Raw genomic sequence first — 23,832 nt, forward strand, 5'->3', positions numbered from 1 at the left:
GAGCCAGCAGATGAAAGATCTCTCTCTTTGTAAATCTGCCTGTTGAACAAAAATAAATTTTAAAAAAAAGAATTTTTACATTAATAGACAATGTTCTGTCTTTATTCAATATACTAACCATTAGCTATTCATTTGTGGCTAATATGACTAATGCAACTGAAAAACTGAATTTTTAATTCTTTCATTTTAATTAGCTTAAATTTAAATAATATAATATTGGTAGATGGTAAAAGATTGACAATATCTGCAACAATGGTTCTAAACTTTTTAAGAAAAATTAACAACCTTATTATAAAAAATGAAAACTAATTCTTGCGCGTGACAAAGGCAGGGGAGGACAATCCCCAAGAGTATATAGAGAGAACAATTTATCCTTCTACTCACCACATCCAGAGGTAGCAAATATCACCATTCTCTTGGAATTCTCTTTTCTAAGTACGGATATTCCTGATGAGGCAGCAATGACTTAAGACAAGTATTGTAACAAAAAGTGATTAAGCAGAGTGCCCAGGATCCAATCTATTTCAGCTGTTTTATCATGGCTGAAAAGAGGTGGAGAGTCAAGAGCAAAAAAAAAAATCGAATTACAGATACAAACACAGGCCAAATGATTAAGGGAATGTCCTGTGCTTAAGAGTTTATATTTTGGGCCCGGCGCAGTGGCATAGTGGTGTAGTGGTTAAGGTCTCGCCTTGTATGCGCCGGGATCCCATATGGTCACTGGTTCTGGTCCTGGCGGCTCTACTTCCCATCCGGCTCATTGCTTGTGGCCTGGGGAGGCAGTCGAGGACGGCCCAGAGCTTTTTTAAAAAAAAAAAAAAAACAGAATGAAAAAAAAAAAAAAAAAAGAGTTTATATTTTAGGGCCCGGCACAGTAGCTTAGTGACTAAAGTCCTTGCCTTACATGCACCGGAATCCCATATGGGTGCTGTTTCTAATCCCAGCAGCCCCACTTCCCATCCAGCTCCCTGCTGTGACCTGGGAAAGCAAAGGAGGATGGCCCAAAGCCTTGGGACCCTGCACCCGCATGGGAGACCTGGAAGAAGCTCCTGGCTCATGGTTTTAGATCGGCTCAGCTCCGGCCATTGCATCCCCTTGGGAAGTGAGCCAACAGATGGAAGATTTTTCTGTCTCCTTCTCTCTGTAAAAATCTGACTCCAATAAAAACAAATAAATCTTTAAATAAATAAACCTTTTTTTTTTTTTTTTTACAAAAAGGTATTTAGATTTTAGGGCTGGGTGTGATGGCTCAATTGGTTCAGCTTTAAGTGCTGGGATCCCATGTGGGTGACAGTTCATGTCCCAGCTGTTCCATTTCAAATCCAGCTCCCTGCCTATGGTTTGGGAAAGCCGTGGAGGACGGGCCATAGCCTTGGAACCTATACCTGCATGGGAGACCTGGAAGAAGCTCCTGGCTTCTGGCTTTGGATGAGCTTAGCTCTGGCCATTACGGCCACTTGGGGAATGAACCTTCTCTCTGTCTCTTCTTCTCTTTGTAGATCTGCCTTTCCAATAAAAATAAATAAAATAAATATTCAAACCAGTTTACAGTTTGGGGGTTAGGTTGTGGATGTGGCATAGAAGGTACAACTTCTGCCTGCAACGCCAACATCACATTTGGGCATTAGGTTTGTGTCCCAGCTGCCTCACTTCCAATCCAGCTCCCTGCTTATGGCCTGGAAAAGTAGTAGAAGATGGCCTAAGTTCTTGGGCCCCTGTCCCCACATAGGAGACAAAGAAGAAGAAGCTCTTGGCTTCTGCCTGGATAAGCTGTGGAGGATACAGCCAAATTGGGAGTGAACTAGTGGAAGATCTCCCTCTGTCTTTTCCTCTCCCTCTCTGCAACTCTGACCTTCCAATAAGTAAACCTTTTGCCTGGCATGATGACTCATTTGGCCAATCCTTCCCCTGCAAGTGCCAGAAGATCATATGGGCACCAGTTCAATAAAAATAAATAAATCTTGGTTTAAACAGATGGAGAAACATTAGCCAGTGTGAAGCAGAGGGGACACATTCCAGGAAATAAGATAGGACAGAACGACAGCAGAGGGACACCTGGAGACTTACAGACACAGGAAAGCAATAGACACAATGGTACGGTGTTGCAGTGACCAATTCCCCAGCAACATTCAGTGAGCGACGCTCTGAACTGCACCTGCAGCTGGAAATCCACCAGCAACAAGGTAGGAAGGGACGTTCACTGGGAGCTCAGGAGGTGAACCCAGACAAAGAACCACTCAGCCTGCTGGTTTGTTTGACTTGATCAGGAGCAGAGACAGAGTGGCAGGTCCCAGATGGGTAGTTCAGGAACAGGGTGGATTACATAGCCCAGTCAGCCCCTTGAGCTGAATGAGGTGCCATTTTGTGCAGGGAGACAAAGGCTATGATGGGACACGACTGCACATGCACTGAGCTGGGAGTGAACTCATGTCTGGCTCAGTGAACTGCAACAATGTGGCATCCTACAGGTTCCACCCAAGATAGGTCCTGGTAGCCCAGAAGATCAAGAACTCCAGTAGTAAAACATCAGGTGCCATTTTGTACAGTGTAGCAAAAGCTTTTAATACTGCAGGGATCCAGTGTGGTGGCTTAGTGGCTAAAGTCCTCAGATTGAATGTGCCCAGATCCCATATGGGCACCAGTTCTAACCCCAGCGGCCCTGCTTCCCATCCAGCTCTCTGCTCGTGGCCTGGGAAAGCAAGTTAGGGACGAACCCGAAGCCTTGGGACCCTGCACCCGCGTGGGAGACCCGGAAGAAGCTCCTGGCTTCAGATTGGCTCAGTTCTGGTCGTTGCAGTCACTCGGGGAGTGAATCACTGGACAAAAGATCTTCCTCTCTGTCTCTCCTCCTCATTGTATATCTGACTTTCCAATAAAAATAAATAAATCTGGGCCCGGCGGCGTGGCCTAGCGGCTAAAGTCCTCGCCTTGAAAGCCCCGGGATCCCATATGGGCGCCGTTTCTGGGCCCGGCAGCTCCACTTCCCATCCAGCTCCCTGCTTGTGGCCTGGGAAAGCAGTCGAGGACAGCCCAAGGCTTTGGGACCCTGCACCCGCGTGGGAGACCTGGAGGAGGTTCCTGGTTCCTGGCTTCGGATTGGCACGCATCGGCCCGTTGCGGCTCACTTGGGGAGTGAATCATCGGACGGAAGATCTTCCTCTCTGTCTCTCCTCCTCTGTGTATATCTGGCTGTAATAAAATGAATAAATCTTTAAAAAAAAATAAATAAATCCTAAAAGAAAAAAAAAGCAAAGACTGCAGGAGCAACAGTGAGCTGTGCATGCGCTGAGCTAAGCTAACTCACTGAGCTCAGTGCATTACACTGGTCCCATAATACCTATTTCAGCATTGTATGGGGCAAAATAGGTCTGTGTGGCCCCCAGACCTAACGGCCAATAGATTCTGGCAAGATCAGCACCACCAACAACCTAGTTATTTAGGACTCCTGGTGTCTCCCTAATGCTGGTAACTGCTCTAACAGAAAAGGGGAGACTGTACAGACAACCTTGCAGCCACAGCACGATATCACAGGAGATGGAGAGTGGTGAGCCAGGAGCGGTGGAAGCCTAGGCTTCCATGGTGGAAGCCTAACATAAGAACCCAGCCCTGGAACTTGCTGGAGAGAGTGGCACAAGTGACAGCAAACAAAGAGCCGTGTACCAACTGCAATAAGTAAAATCGAATTGTAGACCTGTGGGTGACACAGCTGAGAAACCTTCCCCAAGGAGAAGACTCTGCTAACCAGAAGTACAATGACCAAGAGCAAAAGAAGAGACAGGGGCACAATGAATATTATTGAAGACTCCCCTGTAAAGGAGCAAAAGCCTCTGCCAACCTGAGTTAACTGAGGAATACATCGAGAAAATGAGGGATACAGAATTCAAAATATTTGTTATGAAGTTTCTTATGAACAAGATGCACATAATACAGGAGCTCAAGGAATTGAAAGAATATGTCACACAGGAAATGAACCAAATGAAAGCTGATATATCAAAAATGAAGAATAGGGCACAGCGCGGTGGCCTAGTGGCTAAAGTCCTCGCCTTGAATGCTCCAGGATCCCATATGGGCGCCGGTTCTAATCCCGGCAGCTCCACTTCCCATCCAGCTCCCTGCTTGTGGCCTGGGAAAGCAGTTGAGGATGGCCCAAAGCCTTGGGACGCTGAAACCGTGTGGGAGACCCAGAACAGGCTCCAGGCTCCTAGCTTCAGATCGGCAAAGCACCGGCCCGTTGCGGCTCACTTGGGGAGTGAATCATCGGACGGAAGATCTTCCTCTCTGTCTCTCTTCCCCCCTGTATATCTGACTTGGCAATGAAAAAAAAAATCTTAAAAAAAAAAAAAAACCCATACTACATCAATACTACTGGGCAACTCAGTGGAGGGGGAGGGGACTTGGATAGGAGGAAAGGTAAATCCCTGGGTCTATGGAATTGTATCATTATGTGATAATAATAATGATTAAAAATTAAAAAAAAATCTTCAAAAGAGATTTTTTTTTTTATTGAAAGGCAGATTTACACAGAGAAAGAGAGACGGAGAGAGATATTCCATCTGCTGGTTTACTCTCTGAACGGCCACAACAGCAGAGTTGTATGAATCCAAAGCTAGGAGCTTCCTCAGGGTCTGTCACGTGGGTGCAGGGTCCCAAGGCTTTGGGCCTTGCTTGACTGCCTTCCCAGGCCACAAGCAGGGAGGTGGTCATGAGTTATAGCAGCCGGGATCTAAACCAGCACCCATATAGGATCCTGGTGCTTGCAGGGGGAGGATTAGCCAACCAACCCATCACACCAGGCCCAAAAAGAAAGAAATCGTTCAACAAAAGTAATTTATGCTTTAATCCATAATAGATTAAAACTTATTGATATTTTACACCTCGAGTATCTTTTTCTCTCTTTTTTATGATTTATTTACTTTTTCAATTGGAAAGGCAGATATACAGAGAGGAGAGACAGAGAAAAATTTGTCTGTTGATTCACTCCCCAAGTGGCCACAATGGCCAGAGCTGTACCGATCCAAAGCCAGGAGCCTAGAGCTCTTCCAGGTCTCCCACACGGGTGCGGGGTTCCAAGGCTTTAGGCCATCCTCGACTGCTTTCCCAGGCCACAAGCAGGGAGCTGGATGGGAAGTGGGGCTGCCGGGATTAGAACCGGCTAGGCCATCGTGCTGGTCTCTCCTTCTCCTTCTCCCTCTCCCTCTCCCTCTCTTTCTCCCCCTCCCTCTCCCTCTCCCTCTCTCTCTCCTTCTCCCTCCCTCTCTCTTTCTGTCTCTCCCTCTTTCCCTCTTTTAGAAACCAGGAGCTTCTTCCAGATCTCCCATGTGAGTGTGGGGTCCAAGCACCTAAGCCATCCTGCCTACTTTCCCAGGCACATTAGCAGGAAACTGGAATGAAAGTGCAGCGACCGGGACTCAAACCAGTGATAAAGCTTTTTCCAATTAAGAAGTAGTATGTGGTTTTGGAAGGTAAAATTGCAAAATACGCAAACAAAAATCATCATAAGCGGACTGGTGTTGTGTAGCAAATTAAGACACTGCTTGTGATGCTGCCAGGCCAGTTGGAATCCTGGCTGTTCCAACTTGGGATCCAGCTTCCCACTAATGTGCTTGAGAAGACAGCAGAGGGTGGCTCAAATGCTTGAGGCTCTGCCGCCCATGTGGAAGATATGAAGGGGGTTCCTGGCTTCTGCCTGCTGCCTGGCTCAAACCCCACTATTACGGACATTGGGGAGGGCCTGGCGCGATAGCATAGTGGTTAAAGCCCTCGCCTTGAACACGCCGGGATCTCATAAGGCCGCTGGTTCTAATCCCTGTGGCCCCACTTCCCATCTAGCTCCCTGCCTGTGGCCTGGGAAAGCAGTCCTGAGGACCCTGCACCTTCATGGAAGACCCGGAAGAGCTCCTGGCTCCTGGCTTCGGATTGGCTCAGCTCCGGCCGTTACAATCGCTTGGGGAATGAATCATGGGACAAAAGAGCTTCCTTTCTGTGTATCTGACTTTGCAATAAAATAAATATATGTTTTTTAAAAAAGGACATTGGGGAAACAGTGAAGATCTCTCTCTTTTCTCTGTCTCTCCATGTCTTTCTGTCACTTTTTAAGGATTTATTTTTATTGGAAAGGCAGATAAACAGAGAGAGAGAGAGAGAGAGAGAGAGAGAAAGAAAGAAAGATCTTCCATCTGTTGGGTTCACTCCCCAATGACTACAATGGCAATACTGAGCCAGGATCCCTGCGCATGCAAGACGAGTTTCGAGCCGCTATGGTATTGCGCTGGGCCCTTCCTGTCACCTTTCAAACAAATCAATAAAATTTTAAAAAATCATAGAGCAACCCAAATAACACAGTAGTTAAGCCACTGCTTGGGACGCTCACATCTGCTATCGCAGCGCCTGGGTTTGAATCCCTAGTCTATTTCAAATCCAGCTTCTGCTAACGTACACCTTTGGAAGCAGCAGACAATAGATAACAGACTCGGGCATACGGGTCCCTGCCACACACGGGAGACAGCTGGATGGAGTTTTGGGCTCCTGGCTTAGTCCTGACCCAGCCCTGACTCTTGCAGCCAGTTAGAGCATTAAACCGCAAATGCACCATCTCTCTGTCTTCCCCCTCCCCTCCTCTTTCTGCCTTTAAAATAAATCAATAAATCTTTTTTTAAAAAAGACTTATTTTATTACAAAGTCAGATATACAGAGAGGAGGAGAGACAGAGAGGAAGATCTTCCATCCGATGTTTCACTCCCCAAGTGAGCTGCAATGGGCCGATGCGCCAATCCGATGCTGGGAACCAGGAACCTCTTCCAGGTCTCCCACACGGGTGCAGGGTCCCAAAGCTTTGGGCCGTCCTCAACTGCTTTCCCAGGCCACAAGCAGGGAGCTGGATGGGAAGTGGAGCTGCCGGGATTAGAACCGGTGCGCATATGGGATCCCGGGGCTTTCAAGGCGAGGACTTTAGCCGCTAGGCCACGCCGCCGGGGCCCAAATCAATAAATCTTAATATATATATATATACACACACATATATATTGTATATATGTATATATATAAAAATAAATCTAAAAAAACAACAAAAAATAAAAATCAATGAAATTTTAACAAAAAGAAATTTTAAGCTTTATTTTATTTTTGTTGGAAAGTCAGATATACAAAGAGGAGCAGAGACAGAGAGGAAGTGGAGCTGCGGGGATTAGAATCGGTGCCCATATGGGATCCTGGCGCATGCCAGGCTAGGACTTTAGCCACTAGGTTACAGCACCGGACCCTTAACAAAATTTTTAAACAGCAAAAAATGAGTGTAGAAAAGAACACTTTTACACTGTCGGTGGGAATATAAATTAGTGCAGCTGTTATAGAAAACAGTATTGAGGTGTGTGAAAAAAAACAAATAAATGCTGGCATTGTAGCACAGGTTAAGATGCCGCCTGCAATGCTAATATCCCGTATCAGAGCACTACTTTGAGTCCTGGCCACTCCACACTTGAAACCCAACTCCCTACTAATGTGCCTGTATCCTGCCACCCGTATGGCAGGCCCAGACAGTTCTGGACTCGTGGCTTTGACCTGGCCCAGCCCTAGCTGTTGCATCTGCGTGGGGAGTGAGCTGGTGAAGGAATGACCTCTTTCCCTCTGTTTCTCCCTCTCCGTAATCCCGCCTTTCAGATATGTATGTATATATATTTAGTTATTTTTCAAATATGTATGTACACATAAGAAGAGAATAAGATCTACCGCATGACCCAGATACCCCACTTCCGGGTATATATTCAAGGGACATTAAACGAGCACATCAGAGACACCCATACATCCCGTTTATATGGCAGAGCAGGTTAAGGTGTTGCTGTAAATCTGCTCTTCTAATAAAAACAAATGCATAAATAAAAGTGTATATGCATATAAATTAATTTTTAAAATTCAGGTAAAAATTTGGAAGGCCTGAAATAAGATAGTGGTTATAGGGATACAGAAGATGAAACCAAACTGAAATATTTAGAAGACAGCATCAGGCCTAGTGGCCTAGTGGCCTAGTGGCTAAAGTCCTTGCCTTGCATGCCCGGAATCCCATATGGGTGCCGCTTCATATTCCAGCTGCTCCACTTCCCATCCAGCTCCCTGCTTGTGGCCTGGGAAAGCAGTCGAGGACGGCCCAAAGCCTTGGGACCCTGCACCCATGTGGGAAACCCGGAAGAAGCTCCGGGCTACTGGCTTCAGATTGGCTGCGCACACCGGCCATTGCAGAGTGGATGGAAGATCTTTTTGTCTCCTCTCTGTAAATCTGACTTTCCAATAAAGATAAATAAATCTTAAAAAAAAAAATAAAAGCATCAAGCGTACTTAGTATATGTGCTATTGAAGTGAACATGTCAAGAGTGCTTAATAACCAATTAAATATAGTTGATAAGGAATCGAAGACTTGAATGTTTTCCAGGTCTGATTTGAGAGCCTGAAACATGATTGTGCCACATACTAGGATAGGAAAGAGAAGGAAGAGTGATTTGAGCAAAAAAAAAAAAAAAAAAAAAAATCAGTGCAGTTTTGTTCATGTTGAGTTTAGGTGCAGGCAGAATGTCCAGTTCTGGTTATCAGCTAACTGAACATGCAGGTCTAAAGCTCGAAACAGCGGCCAATACTGTGGCACAGTATGTTAAGCCACTGTCTGTGACAGTAGCATTCCATGAGTACTGTCAGGATGTGACACTTCTGATCTGATTTGCCCCGATAGTGTGCCTAGAAAAACAGCAGATGGGCCTGGCGGCGTGGCCTAGCAGCTAAAGTCCTTGCCTGAATGCGCCAGGATCCCATATGGGCGCCGGTTCTAATCCCGGCTGCTCCACTTCCCATCCAGCTGCCTGCCTGTGGCCTGGGAAAGCAGTCGAGGACGACCCAAAGCTTTGGGACCCTGCACCCGCGTGGGAGACCCGAAGAGGTTCCAGGTTCCCAGCTTCGGATCGGCGCGCACCGGCCGTTGCGGCTCACTTGGGGAGTGAATCATCGGATGGAAGATCTTCCTCTCTGTCTCTCCTCCTCTCTGTATATCTGACTTTGTAATAAAAAAAAAATAAATCTTTAAAAAAAAAAAAAAGAAAAACTGCAGATGATCCAAGTGCTAGAGGTTCCTGTGACCCATGAGGGACATCTGAATGGCGTTCCAGGTTCCTGGCTTCAGATCAACTCAGCTCCCACCATTACGGCTGCTTGGGGAATGAACTAGCAGATGGAAGATTTATGTATGTATGGTTTAATTAAAGGTGGAGTTACAGAGAGAAAAAGAGAGGCCAAGAGAGAATTTCCATCCACTGGTTCACTCCCCAAATGGTTGCAGCAGAGAGAGCTAGGCTGATGTCAGGTGGGGAGCCAGGAGCTTCTCCCAGGTCCCTCACATGTGTGCAGGCACCCAAGCAACTTGGGTTATCATATGCTGCTTTTCCCAGGCACATTAGCAGGGAACTGGATCAGAAGTGGAGCAAAGTGGACTCGAGCAAGAGTCCGTATTGGAATGCTGGTTTAATTTGCTATGCTGACACTGAACCCAATTAAATATTATTATTATTGGTAAGATTTATTTATTATTTAAAAAGCATATTTTACAGAGAGAAGAAGAGAGGCCAAGAGAGAATTTCCATCCACTGGTTCACTACCTAAGTGGCCACAATGGCCAGAGCTGAGCCGATCTGAAGGCAGGCGCTTCTTCCAGGCCTCCCACAGTGGTACAGGTTTCCAAGGACTTGGGCCATTCTCCAATGCTATCCCAGGGTATGAGCATAGAGTTAGATGGGAAGTAGAGCAGCCAGGAAATGAACCAGGGCCAATATGGAACACTGTCCCCTGCTCCCCGCAGAGGCTTAGCTTTCTATGCCACAGTGCTCACTCTAATTATTATTTAAAAAGAAAAAAAAAAGTTGAAAGGGCCCAGTGTGGTAGCCTAGTGGCTAAATGTTTACCTTGCATGTGCCTGGAAGACTTTGAGTTCCTCGCTCCGGGCTTTGGCCCAGCTCAGCCCCTGCTGTTATAAGTGTATTTTGGAATGAAGTAGCTGATGGCAGCTTTCCATCTCTCTCAACTATAGTCAGAACCAAACCAAGTCTGATTGCCACAATTGGACCTACTAATCTGTTCAATGAGGAGAAGTTGTACAGTTTTACTATTTTTACTTTTCTTTTTTTAAAAAAAGATATAATTTGTTTATTTGGAAGGCAGAGTGACAAAGAGGAAGAGAAAGATTAAGAGATCTTCCATCCTCAAATGGCCTTAATGACGAGGGCTGAGACAGGCCAAAAGTCACAGCCCGGAACGTGGTCTGACTTTCCCATGCGGGTACAGAGACCCAAATACTTGAACCGTCTAGTGCTGCTTTGCCAGGTTCATTGGCAGGGACTGGGTTGGAAATGAAGCAGCCAGGACTCAAAAAATGGGATGCTGTCATGATAAATCGTGGCTTAACCTGCTGAACCGTATTGCTGCCCCAATGTATCATTCTTTTTTTTTTTTTTTTTTAAAAGATTTATTTATTTTTATTACAAAGTCAGATATACAGAGAGGAGGAGAGACAGAGAGGAAGACCTTCCGTCCGATGATTCACTCCCCAAGTGAGCCGCAACGGCCGGTGCGCGCCAATCCGAAGCCGGGAACCTGGAACCTCTTCCGGGTCTCCCACGCGAGTGCAGGGTCCCAAAGCATTGGGCCGTCCTCGACTGCTTTCCCAGGCCACAGGCAGGCAGCTGGATGGGAAGTGGAGCAGCCGGGATTAGAACCGGCGCCCATATGGGATCCTGGCGCATTCAGGCAAGGACTTTTAGCTGCTAGGCCGCGCCGCCGGGCCCCAATGTATCATTCTTTATGAAGATAACAGCAAGATTCTTTATTTTTGCCTGGTTGCCTTTACTCCTTTCTTATTTTACTTTTATTTCTTTCCTTTTAAGCCCTATAGTATAGAAATATTGCTACCATTTGAGTTAACCAAGGGTTTCCACCCTCTTCCTTTTTATTCATTTTTTTCATCAATTCATTCAGTAAACATTGATTAACATCTACCAAGGTCTATGCTAGGTACGAGAGATAGGGATGAGCAAGATCAAGATCAAGTTCCTATGTTGAAAAGCCCACTATCTAGCATTTTTCCAATACTTGCTTCTTTTTCTCCTTTCTAGGGTAGTTTGGAATGCTACAAAGCACTACATAAGAATCCAACCGGTTCCAGAGTGAACGTTACCCAAACGAAAGCGAAACAACTGCAAAGAATCTACCTACGGAGTAGTGCTTCTTTCGGAGCTAACCATTCAAACGTCTGTATACTTGGGGTTCTACAAAATCCATGCTGATGTCTGGGGAAACCTTTTATGCAGAAAATACTGTCCCTCCGTTTGTTCGAGCATGTCAGTGCAGGTATGTTCTAGGGTGCCCTGTGTGAGATGATTCCAGATTCCAATTTTGTAAAAGCAGATATGTATTTGAAAAATTAAAAGGACACTTCCCCTCTGTCTTTCCTCCTTTCTGTATACTTGACTTTGTGATAAAAATAAATAAAACTTAAAAAGGCGGGGGGAGTGGCATGATAGCGTAGCCACTAAAATCCTTGCCTTGCACATGCTAAGATCCCAAGTGGGCACCCGCTCTAATCCCGGCTGCTCCACTTCCCATCCAGCTCCCTGCTTGTGGCCTGGGAAAACAATCAAGGACAGCCCAAAGCCCTGGGACCCTGCACCTGCGTGGGAGACCTGGAAGAGGCTCCTGGCTCCTGGTTTCAGATTGGCTCAGCTGCAACCATTGCGGTCACTTGGGGAGTGAACCAGTGGACGGAAGATCTTCCTCTCTGTCTCTCCTCCTCTCTGTATATCTGCCTTTCCAATAAAAATAAATAAATATTTAAAAAGTAAATAAAGAAAAGGATGAACTCCCTCCCACATTTCCCAGCTTTGTTATGTAGTAGCTTAAACCGCTGTTACCAAAAAGCAAACAAACCACCGCTCCCGCTTAACATCCCCCCCCCGCTCCACCCCCACCCCAGCACTGTAACTTGTTCTGATCCCAATGCAGCTGCCTGTGAACATACCTGCAAAGCACTGTCTAATTACTCAGGTATGTGAGGTCCTATTGCCCATATGGGAAACCCAGATGCACTTCCTGGTTCCTCGCTATAACCTGGTCCAGTCCCACCTTTTACAGTCACTTGTAGAGTGAACCAATAAATGGAAGAGGAAGATTCTCTCTCTCTCTCCTTCTCTCTCCCTCCTTTTCTCAGTGATTTTCTTTTTGATGAAGCTCTTAGTTTTTTGCCAACTCAGCCATGGTCATTGCTACCCTTTGGGGTGTGAACAAGCATACAGAAGACATCGTGGTCTCTCCCTCTCTCTGTCTAACTCTTTAAAAAAAAAATAACATTAAAAGAAACAAAAACATTTTTTAAAGGATTCATTTATTTTTATTGGAAAGGCAGATTTACAAGATAGAAGGATCTTCCATCCACTGGGAAACTCCCTAAATGGAAGCAATGGCCAGAGCTGAGCCAATCCAAAGCCGGGAACCAGGAGCTGCTTCCGGGTCTCCCATGTAGGCTCAGGATCTCAAGGCTTTGGTCCATCGTACACTGCTTTCCTAGGCGCTAAGCAGGGAGCTGGAACACCTAGGACACAAATTGGCACTCATATGGGATGCTGGCACTTGCAGGGGGAAGATTAGGCAATTGAACCATCATGCCAGGCCCTGTAACTGTCTTTAAAATAAATAAAAATAAATCTTTCTGGGTTTAAGTGGGGGGATCTGTGCTCGCTTCAGCAGCATATACTAAAAATGAGTAGGGGATTTACTCCCAGTTCAAGCTACCTAATAACTTAGATCCTAGGAGATGGCAGGTGATAGCGCAAGTAACTGGGTCCCTGGTTCTCAACGCGTGAGACCCAGATTGAATTCCCAGACTCAGCTTTGGCCTCTGGTAACTTCAGGCATTTGGGAACTCAACAGATGCGAGCAACTTCCTCTGTCTCTTATTCTTGCTTGCTCTATCTCTGTATCTCAAAAATTTTAAAGATTTTATTTATTTATTTAGAAAGTGAGACAGAGAGAGAGAGAGAGAGAGAGAGAGAGAGAGAGAGAAGGGATCTTCCATCTGCTGGTTCACTCTTCAGATGGCCACAATGTCTGGTCCAGGCTGAAGTGAGGAGCCAGAAACTCTGGGCCTCCGACATGTGTATGGGTCCCAAAAACCTGTGTCATCTTCTCCAGCATCCCCAGGAAATTAAGCATCTGGGACTTGAACTGGCATCTGGGTGGTGGCTTTACCTACTATACTACAAAGCTGGCCCCTCAAATTTTTTTTTAAGATTTATTTATTTTTATTGGAAAGGCAGAAATACAGAGAGGAGGAGAGACAGAGAAGAAGATCTTTCGTCCGATGATTCACTCCCCAAGTGAGCCACAACAGCTGGAGTCAGGAGCCAGGAGTTTCTTGTGGGTCTCTCACACGGGTGCAGGATCCCAAGGCTTTGAGCCCGTCCTCCACTGCTTTCCCAGGCCACAAGCAGGGAGCTGGATGGGAAATGGGGCCACCAGGATTAGAATCAGTGACATACGCGGATCCTGACTCCTGCAAGGCAAGGACTTTAACCACTACACTATCGTGCTGGGCCCTCTCTGAAATTTTTAAAAAGGTGGAAGTGGTTATCTTCACTCAGCAAAACGTAAGTGGATTGCTATTTTCTTCTCTTGACTTTTTTTTTTTAAAAGCACCATTTTTTTTTATTTATTTTATTTTTATTACAAAGTCAGATATACTGAGAGGAGGAGAGATAGAGAGGAAGTGGAGCTGCCAGGATTAGAACCAGCGGCCATATGGGATCAAGGCGAGGACCTTAGCCACTAGGCCACGCTGCCAAGCCCATTCTCTTGACTTTCTTAGTGAATATTTGTTTCTCTAATCACACATACACAAACAAAAGAAAACCTATTAAAAATCTTGGGCCCAGTACTGTAGCATAGTGGATAAAGGCCTCGCCTTGCATGTGCCAGCATCCCATATGGGCAGCAGTTCATATCCCAGCTGCTGATCCAGCTCCCTGCTTGTGGCCTGGGAAAGCAGGAGAGGATGGCCCAAGCATAGGGATCATGCACCAGCCTGGGATACTCGGAAGAAGCTCCTGCCTCCCAATTTTGGATTGGCTCAGCTCTACACGTTGCAGCCATTCAGGGAGTTAACCAGTGGACAGAAGATCTTTCTCTCTGTCTCTCCTTTCCTCTGTAATCTGACTTCCCAATAAAAATACATAAATATTTTTGGGTTGGGGGGCCCGGCACGATGGCCTAGCGGCGAGGGTCCCCGCCTTGAACGTGCCAGGATCCCATATGTACGCAGGTTCTAATCCCGGCTGCTCCACTTCCCATCCAGCTCCCTGCCTGTGGCCTGGGAAAGCAGTCGAGGACAGCCCAAAGCCTTGGGACCCTGCACCCGCTTGAGAGACCCAGAAGAAACTCCTGGCTCCTGTCTTCGGATCGGTACAGTTCCAGCCGTTGCGGCTCACTTGGGGAGTGAATGTTTGGACGGAAGATCTTCCTCTTTGTCTCTCTTCCTCTCTGTATATATGACTTTGCAATAAAAATAAGTAAATCTTTTAAAAAATACTAAAAATAATTTTTTTAAAAGATTTATTTTATTTTTATTACAAAGTCAGATATACTGAGAGGAGGAGAGACAGAGAGGAAGTGGAGCTGCCGGGATTAGAACCAGCGGCCATATGGGATCAAGGCGAGGACCTTAGCCACTAGGCCACACTGCCGAGCCCTAAAAATAAATATTTAAAAAATATTCCAGGGGTGGCACAGTGGCATAATGGGATATGATGCTGCTTGCAGTGATGTATCCCATTGGGGTACTTATTCTAGTTCTGGATGCTCTACTTCCAATCCAGCTCTTTTTCAATTGTTTGTTTTTTTAAGATTTATTTATTTATGGAAAGTCAGATATACAGAGAGGAAGAGAAACAGAGAGGAAGATCTTCGGTTTTATAATTCACTCCTAAAGTGGCTGCAATCGCCAAAGCTGAGTTGAGCTGATGTCAGGAACCCACAGCTTCTTCCACATCTACCACGCAGGTGCAGAGTTCAAGGCTTTGGGCCGTCCTAGACTGCTTTCCCAGGCCACAGGCAGGGAGCTGGATGGGAAGTGGGCAGGCTGGGATTAGAACCGGTGCTCATATGGGATCCAAATGTGTTGTGTTCAAGGTGAGGACTTTAAATGCTAGGCTACCGTGCTGGGCTCACATTTGCTTTATTCTTTTTTTTTTTAATATTTATTTTTATTGGAAAGTCAGATTTAAAAAGAGAAGGAGAGACAGAGAGAAAAATCTTACATCCGTTGGTTTACTCTGCAAGTGGCTGCAACAACCAGAGCTGAGCTAATCACAAGCCAAGAGCCAGTAGCTTCTTCCAGGTCTCCCATGCAGGTGCAAGGTCCTAAGGACTTGGGCTGTCCTTGACTGTCTTTCCCAGGCCACAAGCAGGTACCTGGAAAGGAAGTGGAGCAGCCATAAGAACAGGAACCCATATGGGATCCTGGTGCATGCAAGATAAGGACATTAGCCACTTAGGCAACCGCACTGGGCCTATTTATATTTATATTTATATTTATATTTATATTTATTACATAAATATAAACAGGCCCAGCGCGGTTATACATATATATGTGTGTATATGTATGTATATAAAAGATTTACTTATTTTCATTTGAAAGTGTAAGGAGTGACTCAAACAGTGACCCCAAGACTGACCCTATCATCCTGAACTCAGTTCCACCTTGAATGTCTCTATTGCCTGCTTACCCAGTACTGCCTCAAATCCCCTAGGTCTCAGTCCCCTCCAAAACCTGGTTAGGAAGCACTACCATAAATCTCCTAGATATCCACCCCTTAAGGTCCACTTACCTAATTAAGGTTAGAGACCTTCACGTTTAAACTGTGTGCTCCACCAATCCACTAAGGCATTTATCCCTGGTGTCCACTCACAGCTGCATCTGCCAGTCCTTGACCTGGCACTACCCATACCAACCTCGAGGCTATAAAAATGCTGCTTCCCTTTGTTCTCTCTCTTTTGTCTCCTTCTTGTGCTGTGTGTCTCTGCTCTTGTGGTCTCTGTCTCTCCCTTCCTCCTGTTCTGTCTCTCTCTCTCCCCTTGTGCTTGTCCTCTGCTCTGCTTTGTGTGTCTGTTCTCTGCTCTGCTCCCACTTTCTCCCTATCCCATCCCACCTCCCTTACCTTTCTTTCAAAAGGCCTTTTGTGTGGCTCACTTGTGTCTGGCATCTTGGGTTTGTGGAAAAAGCTAACAGAAAGGACATTTTACAGAGATAGAAGGGGAGATGGAAAAGGTCTTTTATCTGTTGGTTCACTTCCCAAGTGGTAGCAACAGCCAAAGCTGAGCTGATCCGGGAGCTGGAGGTTCTTCTGGGTCTCCCACGCAGGTGCAGGGTCCCAAGACTTTGGGCTGTCCTCGACTGCTTTCCCAGGCCACAAGCAGGGAGCTGGATGGGAAGTGGAGCAGCTGGAACATGGACTGGTGCCCATATGGGATCCTGGCATCCTGGCACATGCAAGGCGAGGATTTGGCCACTGAGCCATTGCGCTGGGCCCTAAGTTTTGTATTTTAAATTGCGATGACTGGGCCGTGCTGAAGCCAGGGCCTTCTTCCTGGTCTCCAACACGGGCGGCAGGGTGCCAAACACTTGAGCCACCATTCGCTGCTTTTCCTAGGTCATTAGCACTGAGCTGGGTCAGATATGGAACAGCCTGGACATAAACTCTTACCCACAGGGGATGCCAGTAGTATACGCAGAATCTTTACATGCTATGACACAGCACTGGCCCCCAACTCTGCCTTTCAAATAAATAAATATTTAAAAATAATTAATTCAAAAGTGGAGAAGATGCCAGCATTGTATCCCTGAAAGTTAAGTTTCAGGTTGCAACTCTAACAATGCATGATAAGGCAGGGTTCTATTTTCAACTGTTAGGCTTCTATTCCAGTTCTGCTATTGTGCCTGAGAAGCAACAGGTAATGCCCCGAATGCTTAGGACCAAAATACTCATGTGGATATCAGGACAGAGCTCATGGATCCAGCGCAGTAACCTAGAGCCCAAAGACCTTGCCTTACATGCGCTAGGATCCCGTATGGGCACCAGTTTGTATCCCAGCTGCTCCACTTCCCTTCCAGTTCCCTGCTTGTGGCCCGGAAAAGCAGTAAAGGATGACCAAAGTCTTGGTACCATGCACCTATGTAGGAGACCTGGAAGACGTCCTGGCTCCTGGATTCAAATCAGCTCAGGTCTGGCCATTGTGGCCACTTGGGGAGTGACTCTGCAGATGGAAGATCTTTCTTTCTCTCTCTCCTTTTCTCTGGAAATGGAAAGGAAGGAAGGAAGGGAAGGGAAAGAGGGAGGGAGGAAGAAAGAAAGGAAGGGAGGAAGGAAGGAAGGAAGAAACAGCTAGACAAGACAAGACAGAGCTCCTGGTTCCAGGTTTCAGCCTGGCAGAAACCTATTGCAGCCATTTGGGGAGGGAACCAGTGGATGGAAGATCTCTCTCTAATAAATGAATAATCTTAAAAAAAAAAAAAAACAAAAAACAAGTTAAGATCCTGAGTGGTGGCCTAGCGGCTAAAATCCTCGCCTTGAAAGCACCAGGATCCCATATAGCCTCCGGCTCTAATCCCGGCAGCCCCACTTCCCATCCAGCTCCCTGCTTGTGGCCTGGGAAAGCAGTAGAGAACGGCCCAAAGCCTTGGGACTCTGCACCCGTGTGGGAGACCCAGAAGTTCCTGGCTCCTGGCTTCAGACCAGCGCAGTTCTGGCCATTGCAGTCACTTGGAGAGTGGGTCATCGGACGGAAGATCTTCCTCTCTGTCTCTCCTCCTCTCTGTATATCTGACCTTCCAATAAAAGTAATTAAATCTTTAAAAAAAAAAAAAAAGCAAGTTAGGGGCCCATGCAGTAGCCTAGTGGTTAAATTCCTTGCCTTGCATGCACACCCAGATCTCATATGTGCAACGGTTTATGTCCCAGCTGCTTCACTTGCAATCTAGCTCCCTGCCTGTGGCCTGGGAAAGCAATAGAGGACAGCCCAAAGCCTTGGGACCCTGCAGCTGTGTGAGATCTGGAAGAGGTTCCTGGCTCCTGGGTTTGGAGTGGCTCAGCTCTGGCTATTGCGGCCAGTTGGGGAGTGAACCATCGGATGGAAGTTCTTTTTCTATCTCCTTTCTGTAAATCTGACTTTCCAGTAAAAATAAATAAATCTTAAAAAAAGAAAAATAAATAAATCTTAAAAGAAACAAAGTTAGAAGAAAGAATTTTTGAGTGTTTTCACCACAAAGAAGTAATAAATATTTGAAGAGATGAATACACATATCCTTGTTTGAACATTATACTAGATAAACATATAGTGAAATTGATATCCAATAAATATGTACAATTTTATGTTAATTTTAAATGTTTAAGTAAATAAACATGGGGCAGATATTGTAGTATACCTGTAATTCTTATTCAAGTGCCTGATTTGAGTCTCAGCTATTTTATTTCCAATCTAGTTTCCTGCTGATGCATAACCATAGGAGGCAACAGGTATTTTTTTAATGATTAATTTTTATTGCAAAGTCAGATATACAGACAGGAAGAGAGACAGAGAGGAAGATCTCCCGTCCGATGACCCACTCTCCAAGTGACTGCAACAGCCAGTGCTGTGCGGATCTGAAGCCAGGAGCCAGGAACTTCTTCCAGGTCTCCCATACGGGTGCAGGGTCCCAAGGCTTTGGGCCATCCTCGACTGCCTTCCCAGGTCACAAGCAGAGAGCTGGATGGGAAGTGGAGCTGCCGGGATTAGAACCGGCGTCCATATGGGATCCCGGAGCGTTCAAGGCGAGGACTTTAGCAGCTAGGCTACTGCTGCAGGACCTGGCAACAGGTATTAATAGATGAAATACTCGGGTCCCGACCATCTACAGGGGAGATTTGTTCCAAGTTCTAGGCTCTTGGCTTTAGCCTTGCTGAACCACTAGATGGAATAATTCCATATATATTTTTTTAAATCTCTCTCTGTCCCCCACCCTATCTGTTACTCTTTCAAATAAATCAATAAAATATCTGAGTCCTGGCTACTCCACACTTCCTAACCAACTTCCCTCTAATGCAAAGGTTCCAAACAACACCCAAAAGTACTTGGGTTCTGGTAACCTATATGGAAGACCCATTGGAGTTCGTGGCTCTAGGTTTTGGCTGGCCCCTCCCTGCCTGCCTTGGCCTTTGGGGGATTGAATTAGTTCATTCCTGGAACAAACAGACCACTCAGGCTGGAGAGGCTGTTTTACAGCCCTGGGGGATGTGTCTGTGTGGGTAGGGAATACGTGGAAATTCTGGGTATTTCTTCCTCAATTTTGTTGTGAACCCCAAACTGCTGTTTAAAAAATCATCTTTGTTTTCAAAATTTAAAACCCGTAGACAGCAAAAACTAAAAGGGAGCCCTTATGTGAACAACAGGCTTTGATTAAGACTTACCAGTGTAGGCTCCTCATTGTAACGCATTTATCATGCTCCTCAGAATGTTGATAGTTACCAGGCTGTGCCTGTGGGGGCAGGAGGGATATGAGGACTTTTCGTACTTTGAGCTCAATAAATATTGCTGTGCGCTTAAAACTTCTAAAAATAATGTCTATTAAAATAAAAATGTAAAGACAAATGAAAATGCTCCTGATGGAATGTTAGATTGTTTTAAAAGAGTAAAAATATGATCTTAATTTTGTAGAGGGATTCTTATGTACTTGAATGCATAGGAAAACACAGGCAGGAAATAACTCTAAAAGAATATCTGTATAGCGGGAATAAGCATGAGCTTAAAAATAATTTTCATATTCTTTATATTTTCTAAATTTTCCCGCTGAGCATATAGTGTTTTATACTCGGGAAAAAAAGAGCATTTAAAAATAAAGTTATTGATACTTACTTGGCAGGGTTATTATGAAGATTGGAAATAATGGCCCCGAGGGTCAGCATTGTGGTGGAGCCTGGAAAGCTACCCACCACCCACAAGGCTGGCATCTCACATGGGCTGCTCCACTTCTGATTCAACTCCCTGCTGATGGCCAGACAAAGCAGTGGGAGATAATCCAAGTATTGGGGCCCCTGACTCCCACATGGGCGACCTGGATGAAGCTCTTGGCTTCTGGCTTCAGCCTGATCCAGTGTAGACTTTTGCAGCCACTTGGGGCGTGAATCAGTGAATGTAAGATCTCTCTCTATCCCCTTCTCTGTAACTCTCTTTTTAAAAACAAATTTATAATTTTTATAAGTTTTGGTGATGTTTGCATAGTTAAGGATGCGTGCTCATGTGGATCACTGATTAGGGTGGGGAGGGTGGAGCTATGGAGGAAAGTCAGTAAGACAACGGTTTCAATCTCCTTTGTTCATGTACCTGGGGGAAATGGGGAGAAGGATGCTGCCCTTGGATTGGTGACAGGCATCGATATCCCAAGGTCCCCAATGTGGAGCATATTCTGAAGGCACTGCTAAAGCGGTTTTTCTAGTTCTGAAACGCTGTTGACTTTGTTGCTCCAAGGATGAGGAAATCCTACTAAGGTCCATTGGCTGAAACAGTCCACCTTGGAGTTAATTTGCTCAGATACTTGCTGTCAAAGCTTTGCTGGGAAAGCTGTACAGTTTGTTCTGCACTCCATGGCACTAGATGTCCTCTGCAGGCCTCAGTGAACTGGGTGTTATGTTCCCCCAAGCTCATCTGGGCATGCCGTCCACTGCACAGGCTCCAACACCTGAGGAGACCCAGTCCTGACATATGCACTCCACGCTCAGACCACAGATCCTGTAATGTCCTTTATAGATGGAATTTTGAGGCTGGTGTTCTAGATCCTGTCTGCTGGCATGCCCACGTCTCTACTCCACATACCTTAAACAAAATAACAACTATGTTGGCAAATTTGTACAGTGTGTTATATTTACACACATTTGGCATTAACGAGACTCAGAATGCCCACCAGGTATTAGCTACTTTTCTCCCAGCAATTTAACACTCGTCTAGGTACAATCAGCCTAGATAGTTGCCTACAGTTGGGGTGTAACTTTGACTTTAAAAAAATAATAATAATGCATGCATGCATCTTTTTAAAAAAGAAATACTGCTCTAGGCACACTATAGATTTTCATTATTTGGGCGCTTCTTGATTTGTTCATTTTATATATTTTTGAAAGATTTTACTTTTATTGCAAAGTCAGATTTAGAGAGAGAGGAAAGACCTTCCATCCATTGGCTCAGTCCTCAAGTGGCCGCAATGGCTGGAGCTGAGCTGAGCTGAAGCTAGGAGCTGGGAGCCTCTTCCAGGTCTCCCACGTGGGTGCAGGGTTCCAAGACTTTGGGCCCTCTTTGACTGCTTTCCTGGGCCACAGGCAGGGAGCCGGATGGGAAGTGGAGCAGCTGGTATAAGAACTGGCTCCCACATGGGATGCTGGTGTATGCAGCCAGGCCCAGAAATTAACTTCTATTTATCAAAGACCACAGTTTACATAAAGGCTTGCATTTTAGTGGTGTGCATTCTATAAGCTTTTTTAAAAATATATTTTTAGAGCCTTTTTAGGTTCATAGCAAAATTAACAGATACAGAGATTTTCCCATATTCTCCCCATCAGTCTGTTAACAGGAGTACTAAATTCTTAACAATGAATAACCTGTATTGATAACATTAGTAATAAAAGTCTATGATTTATATTACTGCTCCTGTTTATGCAAAGTACTCTGATATAAGCTGCCATGTATAAAATGGTTCACCATGCTAAAATCCTGTGTGCTTTGTCATTAGTTCAAAAAATTCAATTGTTGGGCCCGGCGGCGTGGCCCAGCGGCTGAAGTCCTCGCCTTGAAAGCCCCGGGATACCATATGGGCGCTGGTTCTAATCCCGGCAGCTCCACTTCCCATCCAGCTCCCTGCTTGTGGCCTGGGAAAGCAGCTGAGGACGGCCCAATGCATTGGGACCCTGCACCCGTGTGGGAGACCCGGAAGAGGTTCCAGGTTCCCGGCTTCGGATCGGCGCACACCGGCCCGTTGCGGCTCACTTGGGGAGTGAATCATTGGACGGAAGATCTTCCTCTCTGTCTCTCCTCCTCTCTGTATATCTGGCTGTAATAAAATGAATAAATCTTTAAAAAAAATTCAATTGTTAATGACAACATTCAGTGTATGAATTGATTTCCTCAATTATGTTACGGGATATTAAGATTACTTTCTTAGCACTGCTTTCAAGATCAGGAAGCTAAAGGCCTACGACTTGACAAATGAATGGTCCAAACTCTGGGTAAAAAAATGTAAGGCAGGGCTGAGATTACAAACCTGGTCAAAAGAACCCACTCGTTCCTAGGCCACCACATTACGTCTTCTGTGCTTTTAGCTTTTTAAAAATTTTTTCTTTCTCTTGTCTTTAAACTCCAGAATTAATCCCTTAGATTATCCCTTAGATTGTCTGTCTTCAATCTGAAAGCTAGTGACCGGGCACTGCACCGCAGAACAGCAGCCAAGGATGCAAGGATGGATGCAGGTGGCCCAACTGAAAGGGAACAAACAGGGAACGCAAAGGGGAAGTACAAGGACAGAAATAAGCAAGAAGGTGGGCAGACTGATGAACAGAATACTGGTGACAGAGAAAAAGATACAGGCACAGCTGCCTCTGGGAAAGCTAAAGGAGAAAAAACAAAACTCTTGGCTTTTATCTATATATAGGAGGGAGCAAAGATAACCTCAAGGCCCTGTGGGGAACTAGAAAGGATAAGGCTCCTGGGAAAATGAGAAAGGCAGGGTAAAACTCCCTAGGACAAGACTGGGAGAGGCTGGGGGGGGGGAGGGGGCAAAGGCTGTAGGGTAAAGAGGCTGGCTTGCTGAGACGCTGGGAACTCACTAAACATATACATTCTGCAGAAATTGCCTTCTAGTTGGGCCTCCTCCAGAACCTCAGCTACGAAGGGATCCAGAGGGTGGGGGAGGGGGCATGGTAAAGTGTTTTAACCGTAGCAAGGACTGACCCTGGAGCTAAGAGCCTGGAGCAGGTTGGGTTTTTTTTTTTTTCTCAGCAGGAGGCCTCGGGCTAGGGCCCCCCACCTCTGCCCCACTTCGCCGCCGGCCTTCACCTCAGCCACACCCACACGCTGAGGACCATCCAGGAGGGGGAGCGTGAGCGCGTGAGAGCGCGCGCGCCTGCGTGCTCCCGGGTAGCCGAGGCAGAGACAGAGACAGAGAGGGAGACGGAGACAAAAAGAGACATGGAGAGAGTGAGGAGGGACAGACAGACAGAGCCGGGCAGAAAGAGGGAGGAGGGCCAAAGAGGGACGTGGAGGAGAGAGGCGCGCTCGCTCCTGACCCTCGCGAGGAAAACTACTGAAGATACTGCGGGGAGTTCCTGCGGGAAGACTGAGGTGGAAGATCCCAGAACTTATCCTAAGACCGTCGAGTGAGTGGGGGGTAGCTTCGTGGGACTCGGGGCGGAGGTCAGGAGGCATTTATGGTTACTGCATAGGCGTTGTCACTGAGCCAGAAGCGTTTAACCCGCCGTGGGTGATTGGAGACCCAGCTCAAGACACCCCGTAACTACGACTCTCAGACTGGTGGGGGGAGCCGGGGCTGCAGACAAGGGGAGGAGGGGCACTAGAGGGCCAGGTCCCTGCCTCCCCCTTTCGTCCGCTGTCACTCACTACCCCAACAGTCGCCTAGGGGGCGGGCCCCGGAGAGGTAGGGATGGGGGAGGGTAATCTTGGCAGGCGCCTGCTGCATGGCGTAGGTAGGGACTGTTGAGGGGGGCGGACGCCAGGGGGTTGAAC

General features: G+C 46.2%; 1 protein-coding gene across 5 annotated transcripts in view; it reads left to right on the plus strand.

The window, feature by feature from the left end:
- ZMYM3 (zinc finger MYM-type containing 3) overlaps positions 1 to 23,832 on the plus strand; it is an 85,354-nt gene that overhangs the window by 46,365 nt on the left and 15,157 nt on the right. For 2 of the 5 annotated variants that reach the window (XM_058658680.1, XM_004595244.2), the window contains exon 1: positions 23,085 to 23,465. The exons of 1 other annotated variant lie outside the window; for it this stretch is intronic. In XM_058658680.1, coding sequence (XP_058514663.1) covers positions 23,278 to 23,465 — 188 coding nt within the window. In that variant the 5' untranslated portion in view covers positions 23,085 to 23,277. Of the gene's footprint in view, positions 1 to 23,083; positions 23,466 to 23,771; positions 23,793 to 23,832 lie in introns of those variants that run through there. 2 more of the 5 variants (XM_058658681.1, XM_058658684.1) reach the window with 2 other exon arrangements.

Source organism: Ochotona princeps, chromosome X (genome assembly GCF_030435755.1).
Source record: "Ochotona princeps isolate mOchPri1 chromosome X, mOchPri1.hap1, whole genome shotgun sequence".
Classification (NCBI taxonomy): Eukaryota; Metazoa; Chordata; class Mammalia; order Lagomorpha; family Ochotonidae; genus Ochotona; species Ochotona princeps.